Consider the following 10123-nt stretch of genomic DNA (forward strand, 5'->3'; position numbering starts at 1 on the left):
CACGAGACATACTAGACACGATAGAGAATTCAGTTTCATGGCTGAAGTAATAGTCCAAGAAGAAAGTTTCCTCCTTTTCTCAATCCACTTCCCAAAGATGCATCCAGTGGATCAACCTTCAATTGCACCATGAGACTGAATTCCCAGCTTGCTATAATAAATCCATTGTGATGTAAAAGATGTAGGTTCACAGTAGGAGAAGTTTCGATATTTTTTAGATATTTTTCCTGACTAGAATCCACGAGACATACCAGACACGACAGAGAATTCAGTTTCATAGATGTAGGAGTAGTCCAAGAGGGAAGTTTCCCCCTTTTCTCAATCTAATTCCCAAAGATCGAGACCAATCCCTAAACTTCCAAATTCTAAAGCTTCCACTGGGCTTCAACCTGTTAAATTATTGCAAGCATTCTTTTAGACGTTACAAATAAACAATACCACAGGCTGCGGTCCGAAATACAACGTCCTACACCATATTTTACGGCCTTGCAGACTCCCATACCCCCTTAATATCAACTTTCCAAGAGACATTGCAAGAAATTCACATGGAACAATTCGATTCTCGAATCGCAGCGAGACGAAAGCCGGGTCCGAAGCCGCGAAGGGTGCCCCAAAACTCGGTGCCGGTCCCGGCGTCGCCTAGTCCGTCGTTGGCGCAGCTGTTCGCCGCGGCGGATTCGCCGCAACGACCGAGCAGCGGAAGCGAGGAGAGCGAGAGCGCCAGTACGACACACCACAAGGACGGTCGACCTAGGAATCTTGGTCGCGGGGTGTCCAAGCCGAAGAAGAACACCGTGGCCTCGCTGCTGGCCCAGAGCAGAGCTTTGGGCATCAAGCCTACGCCCACCTTGGATCCCAGCGTACCATTGTCTCACCAGGTCTCCTTGCTGAGGTCGAACATTCTCGCTGCTCAGCTGCACGCCACCGCAACGGACGACAAGAGTCAGGTAAAAATCGTCGCCGTGGATTCACACACTAACACTATTTTATTATAACTCTGCTTATTTAATAATCGAGAAGGTATTCGTTTTGACTTGGTACCGCAGTTGATTTTATTTTGTTGGAATATTTACTATAACTCAACCTTTTATTTTGCTACAAAAATAAATGTATCGAGAATATATGTACAATGTATATATAATAGACTTGCCCTTTCAAGTGCCATTGACGATCCTTCCTATAGTTCCGTAGAGCCTCTTCAGATGCGTGAAAACTGCAACGTATACTGTTACAAATTCTTCCTATCTTTTTCTTCTAACGTTTGTCAGTTAGTCTTGGCCAGTTCCTCGTAGTAAAAAGATATTAGCTTATTCGTGACATTTTAGAAATAAAATCAAAACTTTTAGTTAATAAATTTAGCATTTTATTATTTCGTTATTCCCCATTTCCAATCTATTTCAAATCAGTTTTAATTTAATTACGCGCCAGCCAGGTATGCCCAAGAAGAAGAATATAGGAAGGAGCCGATCCTTTTGTTTGCTTTTTTTCACTTATGATTTCGCACTAAAACCATGCTCCCTATATAGCGGTCTTTGCAGGAGAAGATGAAGAACAAGCTGCTGGAGGTGTCCGGCGAGGAGAGCAACATGGACGTGACCAGCGAGAGCGGTAGCAACACGGACGTCGTGACGGATACGGACGACGATAACATGGACGGAGTGTCTAGCGCGAAGAGAAGAAAGATCAAGCCCAGCGAGAGGGATCTTCAGGTCCCGTTGGAGCGGGGCTGGAAACGGGAGACCGTTATCAAGGGATTGGGGAAGTCGGGAGTGATAAAGGGTGACGTGTCTTACTACAGCCCTTGCGGAAAGACCTTCAGGAGCAGTCCAGATCTGGCTAAGGTTTAGATAAAACACATTTTCATTTAAATTTCGATTCTCTATCTGTAAAAACATGAATTTGCATGAACATCCTGGTAGTTTTGAGTATCAATATAAGCTATCGTAACTTTTCAGTTCCTGGAACAACAGAATCCAGCAGAGTTGACGACGGCGAACTTCTCATTCTCGTCCCGTCCCCTGATAGGCGAGTTCCTGCAGCCGACGATGGGCCTGGCGGAGGCGGAATTCGTCAGGTTGGGCGCCCAGGAGGTGGCTAGAAGGTTGGAGGAGCTCCGAGTCGCGGGTGGTTTCAGGGACGTGCGAGCGAACAATCAGTACGAGAGGGAGAAGCTTGCGTACGCGAAGAAACTCGCGAAGGAGGAGGCCCAACGTCACAAAGAGCAAGCTAGGTAAGTTAACGTCGAGGAGACAGTGAAACTTACACTCTGCGCTACTCTTTCGGCTTCAGCAAGAGCAATAAATTATGTTGTGGGTATTAGAGGTAGCGAGCTGCTCCAGGCACGATCGTATGGCCTGTAAAGCGATACCCTTGTGGGTGCAAGTCGGTAAATGTGTTTCCCACCATCCGTTATGTAACTCGCTCGGTGTGACAGGTCTTTAATGCAGTCGGATCGGAATCAACTGGTAATTCAAGACCACTTTCTCGACGACAAATCACGCAAAGACCGATATTTTTGTACCAACGTGCTTTTCGAATAACTGCGTCACCACCCTTTCATTGACTGATCTGTTTTCGACCGTTCGACGCGCGAATTTTACTTTTCGAAGACTGGAAAGTACAATGGACAGAGTGAGAACGACTAATGGCATCCTGGTTTGCAGGCTCATCAAGGAGCAAGAGAAATCGGAACGGCAGGAGGCGGTGAGGCGGGAACGAGAGATCAGAAATCAGCAGCTACTCGAGGTAAGTTGACGCTCCTTACAATCGTGTCTTCCTTTTCACGTTTTGTCTCGAATTCTCGTTGTTTCATTCACAAGGAATCTGTTCTCTTACTCTATTTGGGATACCTACTACGTTTTTTGTATTTTGTCCACCTGTCGTGCGTGTCGCATGCTCTCTGTGTGTGTCGTATTTATATTATACATACATATATATATATATATATATCATTTATATCTATATATAAATATTATATACATATAAATCAATTTGTACATTATATATATATATATATATGTCTATATACATTCCTCCAGTGGATATTGTTGTAACCAGATACTTTGTATACTCGCATATGTGAACCCCTTGAACCCCTATTACGATCCGTATACCAGAGAAAACGTCCCAGGACACACGATGACCACCCGACACCCCATAGTCAACCAAGAATCGCTAGCAATAGTGACAGGAGAACCCAGCATGTCCTCCCGAGTCTCTTTCTCCGACTGACACACCCCCTGAACACCTCTGCCACCTCCAAGCCTAACTTTTTGATTTTCTTCCCCGATACGTTCTTTTCGTTTAACTCCCAGTGAGTCGAACATCTTTTAGCCGTTTAACGGAGATCCTAATGTGGCTGCATCTCGCTTGCGGGTCCTCAACTCGGCGAGACTCGACGCGACCGAGCGAGGACCCGACGATTTTTTGGGTTTCTCGAACCGACCGGACGAACCGTGTGGCTTCCATAGAGAAAGAGCGAGGAAAAGATTGCTGAGAAAATGGAGACCGCGACGACGTCGATGTTCATCTATCGTTCGTTTACTGGATCAATTTTCCGAAATATAATTTTACATCTATTATACACATATTATTTAGACTAGATGAATATAAACGATCAGACTCGAAGGGTGATAATTTTCTCGCGGTGATGTTTAGAACACCGACGTCAACCTGTGGTCTCGATGTTCCCATGGAAACTAGTGGTCACTAACGTCGAAATTTGTTGCTCGAAGTCTGTATAGTCGTGTGAACTCGATGCATAGCTCCCGACGCTTTATTTTTTTGTATGTACGCTGTAGACAAGTCTCAGAGTATCGATTTTGCCGTGGCATAATGTTCTCCTCACGTAGTTTCCTAGGTAAAGGCGAATGATCGTGTGAGAAGTCTAGCATTCGATCAATTAGAACGAGATTACACATTCCTTTGCTCTTCGAGCGGCACAGCGGGCACTTCGTGCTCCTTGGCATTTTTAGGAACGTCGCTTTTGACCGAGTGTCCTCCGATTTTTCCAACCATCTCTCTTCCGATCGAACCAGATACGAAACTTCCGATCGAGCATTCGATATTCGAAGCTCGCGGTGATTATTGGTATCTAGCAGAAAACTGAATCGGAGTGCACGGTCTCGAAAGCGTCCGGAAAGAACGCTAGCATCGCAGGGAAAACTTCTCGCCGATTATGGCTGTCGTAACGCGAGGACAAAGTTCCGCCATCCTCGTGAAATCAATTTCACGATCTCGTAAAAACCTGCGAGAATTTTTCCGTCTGCATGCCGGGAATCTCGGGGAAGTAGATGCGCGAGCGTAGAAACTTTTAACAGTCCCATATCTCCATTGTGATGGTTCTCCAAAGTGGCCCCGATATCGGAGAGACACACCGTTCCAAAAAACCACCCCCACCCCCTTTCAATCACTGTCACTCGTTCGCTCATTCATTCCCTCGCATTCACTTGCATCCACCTTTTTCACACGCACTGTACATCACACGTGTGCCCTACCCCACCTTGAAAAACATACACGTAACACAGGCCGCCCCGAACGTGACGTTAAGAGGGAAGAACGTCGATAAGAGAGGGAAAAATCGTTCGAATGTTAGATGTAGTTTGGTTATACGCCTGGTACGCGACCGTGGGGATGCCCATTTTACCGATAATCGATCCTAATCGACGCGAACTTTCCGTGGACGGGGACCACCGTCGATCGAGATCCTTGTATGTTCGAACGTTGGCGAATTCGTTGACGGGAGAGTTCGTTGACCTTTGCCCCAGGGTGTAGCTCATTCACTACTTTCGTAGACTTGGTGGCGAGGATCTGTTAGGCTCCCCGTATGTTTGAGACAGATAAGGAAATAATCTCGGGCACTTAAATAATGATTATAAGATTCAAGTATTATATCTCTTTCGGGTGACCAAGGATTTCTCTCAATTGGTTACTTCGAAGCGTTCCTCACGAGGCTGTACACTGATTTCCTAACTAACAATGATGATAATCACACTGAGTAAAACACTGTTTGATAATCAACGACACGATAAGTCACATCCAACGTTGATTCAATTTACACTTTCTCTTTAAACAATCCCACTATTCGAGGAGCAAGATAATCATCGTTTATAATGTCGAGGCACACACAACACGGCCGAGAAAAAAATGAGACGAACTCTCCTCCTCTGGCAGCATCCGAGCCCCTTAGTTTGTTCTCTTGCAACTTTCAGTTCGTTGCGAAGCTTGAAAAAGGCTCAGCCTATCCTCTTCACAGAGTGACCACGCTACGAACCCAACCACCACCACCACAACCTACTACTCACCCGAGCTCTAAACAATTCGCAAACGTCCCCGAACAAAGGACGGGCTACCGAAAAGAGCGAAGGTTATCACTCGCACGCGACCCGACACGTAACGAACCGTCGATTAACACGATCGATTATTGGGCATCCCTAAACCTACAAACGCAGGGTCGAAAGCGGCTAGCGTTCACGATCAAGCAGAAAATGAAGATCATCCAAGAGATCGAACGCGGTAAGAGCAAGAGCGACGTGGCGCGCGAGCTGGGTCTGGCCAGCAGCACTGTGGCCACCATCTGGAAGAATCGAGAGAGCATCGCCGAGAGCTGGAGGAACCGCGACATGCTGTCGCACACCGACCATCCGGAGGACGCGGTCGCGAAAAAGTCCTGCCTCTCGTCCACCTCGTCTAACCTGGTGTCGGTCACGTCGCTGGCGACCAATACGGTGCTCAGCACCGCCTGCACCACGAATACGACCACCACCTTGCCGACGGTCGTGGTCGCACCACCGACGGTGCAGGTGGTACCACCGCCACCACCTCCGCCGCCACCCCTGTCGACCACCTGCACGACCGTCGCCTCGACAGCACCGTTGCCGTTGTTGACGCAGTCGCAATCAACCACGCAGCCTGTCACGCCAATCTCCAGCACCGCGTCCACAGGCACCACCACCACCAACGCCAGCATGGACAATACCCAGCAGGCCCAGACCCAGACGCAAAGTCAGGAGCTTCTGGAGGTAAGATGTCGTATGACGCCTCCCCCCTCAAAAAAAAAAAAAAAAAAAAAAAAAAAATTAAGAAAAACCCAACTCTCCATCCCCCACGTGTTGAGCTCGCGAGCCAGAGAGCTTGGAACCTCCGGTTGTCATGCTTCCTCCGGAGTGGTTTTACGGATGCTCTTGGTGGAGAGAATTCGCGGAACGCGTGGTCGTCGGACGGTGAACTCGATAGACCTTTTCGGAGATTTTTGTTGATACCATCCGAGAGTTATGCTTCCTTTGTCTCTACTTTATGATTTTAGGGGAAACCACTCCTTTATCAGAATCGCCTGATTCGTGTTATCTGGAGGATTGTGAGATAACATCTTGCTTCGTTTGAAAGTTATTTATGTATGAATCAAATTAATGGTTCTGATATGAGGCGTGGATCTTCCCTTGAAATCCAAAGACAGTAGCAACGAGATACGGCATACTTCACTCGGAGAAGTTCTTTGGGAGAACTGTGCACTTCGGAGGGTACTTTGCGCGAGGTGCGTTCAGGTTGCCAGAAATACAGCGTGTTTCGTTCATGTTTGACACTTTATTATATATTTAAATGGAGTATTCTTTGGGCAATAATGAATGCAATGCAAGGGAAGTTTATGAGCGTTGCACTGGTAACTAAACTTTACGCATGACGAGTATACTCACAGCTGACTGATTACATTGCATCAAACTGCTTAAAGCTCGTCGGAAAAGACATTGCTTTAAGTTTAGCATTCAATTAAAAAAGCAACGGCGGGTACTATAGGGTGGTCAAATTGAACGAAACAGTACCTCCAGGTATAAGCAGCGTTCCCGATTGAAGGAACTTTTTATCATTCGACAAAGCACGAAACTACGGCATCGAGGGAAAAGTACTTTCCGAGAAAGCATCCCCGAAAGAATGTCCTCCCTCGAAGACGACCGGAGACGTCGCGACGCCACCGTTCGTTCCGCGAATCCTTTGTCCATCGGTTGCTCTCTCGACGAATTGCTTTCGAGGAATTTACCATCTCACCTTTGCCTCCACGGTCGATCCCCCTCACCCCTCAACCCCGTAAATCGCGAACTGCAACACCCTCTCCCCTTACATCGTCATTAAACCCGTCTCATCGACTTCATGTTCACTAATGAATGTTACTGTCGTCCTTGTGATTCGTTGGTTCACGCTGTTCCTCTCCCCGCCATGTTTTCTTCTGATTTCACGAGGACTGACACGAAGGACCTCTCGAGGTAAGACTACGATTGCCTGGTTTTCTATGTTGTCCTCCCTTTTGCGATCAAAACACCCCTCAGTCCCTCCCACGGCCCATACATATCTCCCTCGCTCATCTCGCTCCCTCATCGATAGATTAAGTTTCACTGTGACGACCAGAGGTAAGATATTACTCGTTTTTTTTTGTTCTTTTTTTTGTTACTTTTTTTTTTAAATAGTCGTATTTCATGTCAGTTTCATGTATATGTGACCATATAACATCTTTTTGTTGTCGATTATCGAGTACATCGTCATTTCACATCAAGTCACCTCTGAATACCGATCGTCGTAACCACTTTAACTTCATTTCTCTCACCGTACACGCGTTTCATCCCCTTCACTCTCGACGGATCCGTGACCATGCGATTTATTTTCGATAACTATCGCGAGCTACGAAATTCACGAGTCACGTGTACCCCATCGAGTCACCTATTTCTCTTCGCTTATCTTTCGTTTCTTCCTCGTAGTGTCTGCATTCCTCGCGTAAGATGTATTCCTGGTTTCTTGCGTTACGTTTCCACAGAGGACGCGTGCAATTCCGCCTGCGAGACAAAATTTTTGGTTCGATCACGCTTGTCTCCCCACGAGGGAGACGATCTTTCAGCGAAACGATCGTCGATCGATCGGGGGATCGATTTTTACACGAGACACTGTCGTCTTTCTTTGCTTTCGTTTTGGGGCCCATAGAATTTTACGCTCGAGAATAAACGCTGTCGTGCTCGCGCGTCCATCGGGAGTTTCGGCGTTTCGCGAAAACTTTTACCCTGGAAAACTTGTTCCGCCCTTCTGTCGAAACTTTCCAGCGGTGCAACGAGGCAAGAATGCGATCGCTCGTGAACGTACGAACGGAAAACGCGACACCGGAGCACCAGTAGTCTGCCACGTTAATGTCAGTGCATCACCTAGCGATCGAACGAAAGAGGACACACATCACACATGTTTCACACACACGTGCCACGCATATTTAGACGCACACACGGTGCTTTCGTAGGACACTGTGGGCGATCAGAGACGAGCAACGCTCTTATTTCGAATAAAAAGATACGCTTTTGTTCCATTGCTGAACGAAGAACGGAGTTTGAGTTATGAACGCAGGGAAATTTAACTACCTGGTAGAATAAACGTGACGAATTCATTGTTCCTCGTTGATTTTATTCGAACAAACTCTTGTCCACCTCCAGACCTCCAAATCGAGACTGTTTCTGTTTTGAAACCCAATAAGCCGCGTAATACGAAACTGGCATTGCTGATTGAATATACCGTGTGGTCCATGCATTTCAAACGTATCGATATCTCGTAACTTTTGGGGATGAAATTGTTTGGCTCGGAGCCGCGATACTTTCGATAATTTTGGTCCAAGTTTTCTGTATTTCTTGAGCATGATATTTGTAATGTACAAGGAAGTCCTTTGATATTGACTTTCCAAATGTTTTTGAACACTCTTACTCCCGAGTACGTTAATTTCATCGAGTTTAATTTCTAATTAAAAGCAATAGAAACATCTGTAGCGCTCCAATTCAATATACGTTCGACGTGTCGAAATATTGATTCTAACGTCGCGTTGAAATTGCAATAAAAAAAAAAAAAAAAAGGAGGAGGAAAAGATAACACGATTATCGTTTTTAAATATTTAACCGCGCTCGCGTGAAGCATCACGTTTTTATTGAGAACACATCGACGAATTGTGACTGTCAGTCGAACGTATTAAACGATTAAATAAACGAAGCTGGGGGATTACTCGGTGTTTGCGTTTCGAAAATGAAGCTCGATTTGGATCGCCCACGACAGAGGGGATTCCGATCGGAGTTGGTCGTTATTCGAGTAATCGTACGAATGAAATTTTATTCGAATAAATCTACGAACGAAACACGGAAGGATAAATCAGCAAGCGATTTCGTGAACGATGCGAAACGCTTAACTTGCGAGATCTTACCAGAAACGAGTCAAATCATATTCGAATCTTTATTTGTCACTCGAAATAAGGTTTGCTCAACTCTGACCCCGGTAGGGATCGAAGATGCGATCTCTGAACTTTCTCGATTCTGGCAAGAAGCTTCTTTCGAACGTTAGAAGGAGAGAATCGAAGAAAGTTTCACGAGATTCAGGCATCGTGAACATTGTTGCGAACTCGAGGCTGACTCACATACACACATATACGTAGGCACGATAAATACTTTTATACGATATTTGCGGATCTACGACAACAAATACAATAAAATACCGAAACTGTCGTAACGCTATCCTGTGCTTCTCCTGTCACTATACAAGAATAACAGCTAGCTACATGATTATCCAGCATGCCGTATTTTTTTCGAATTTTTACGTGTTCTATCGATTATCGAGTACCAGCTGATCGAGCATACGAAGCGCTTACTATTTTTTCTCCCCTTTTCGACGCTACTTTTTTTTTTAATTCATCTTCTCTCTCGTTCTCTACTCTGTTGAAACTCGAGTAAACGCTGTCACGCGATACACGTAATGTCGATTAACTCGATTGATCTTACGCTCTGTCACGATTATGGCTCTTCATTATTGTTACGATTTATTATTATTATTATTACTGTATAGCTAATACTACCACGATCACATATTTCACCACTGCTATTAAGAAACCTACATTTTGTACAGGCTGGCACACAAGTACAGTTTTATAACAAGACTATTTATCAGCTTCAGCGATTAATATTATATAATATTACTGACACAAAATAATATGTGCACACATAAGGCGAGTATATTTGCTTGGCTCCTGCATGCGCTCTCTTGATTATATTTCACATTTTTCCTTTACTACCTGTTCTCTCTCTCTCTCTCTCTCTCTCTCTCTCTCTCTCTCTCTCTCTCT

At 45.5% G+C, this 10123-nt stretch overlaps 1 protein-coding gene across 4 annotated transcripts in view; it reads left to right on the top strand.

The window, feature by feature from the left end:
- The window catches only part of LOC128878529 (bromodomain adjacent to zinc finger domain protein 2B), a 168374-nt gene that overhangs the window by 142240 nt on the left and 16011 nt on the right, over window positions 1-10123 (top strand). For 2 of the 4 annotated variants that reach the window (XM_054126823.1, XM_054126831.1), the window contains exons 12-16: window positions 574-947; window positions 1527-1841; window positions 1956-2230; window positions 2664-2745; window positions 5451-6020. In XM_054126823.1, the coding sequence (XP_053982798.1) occupies window positions 574-947; window positions 1527-1841; window positions 1956-2230; window positions 2664-2745; window positions 5451-6020 (1616 nt within the window). Of the gene's footprint in view, window positions 1-492; window positions 948-1526; window positions 1842-1955; window positions 2231-2663; window positions 2746-5450; window positions 6021-10123 lie in introns of all 4 variants that reach the window. The other 2 variants (XM_054126817.1, XM_054126837.1) reach the window with 2 other exon arrangements.

This window comes from Hylaeus volcanicus, chromosome 1 (assembly GCF_026283585.1).
Source record: "Hylaeus volcanicus isolate JK05 chromosome 1, UHH_iyHylVolc1.0_haploid, whole genome shotgun sequence".
In the NCBI taxonomy this organism is placed as follows: domain Eukaryota; kingdom Metazoa; phylum Arthropoda; class Insecta; order Hymenoptera; family Colletidae; genus Hylaeus; species Hylaeus volcanicus.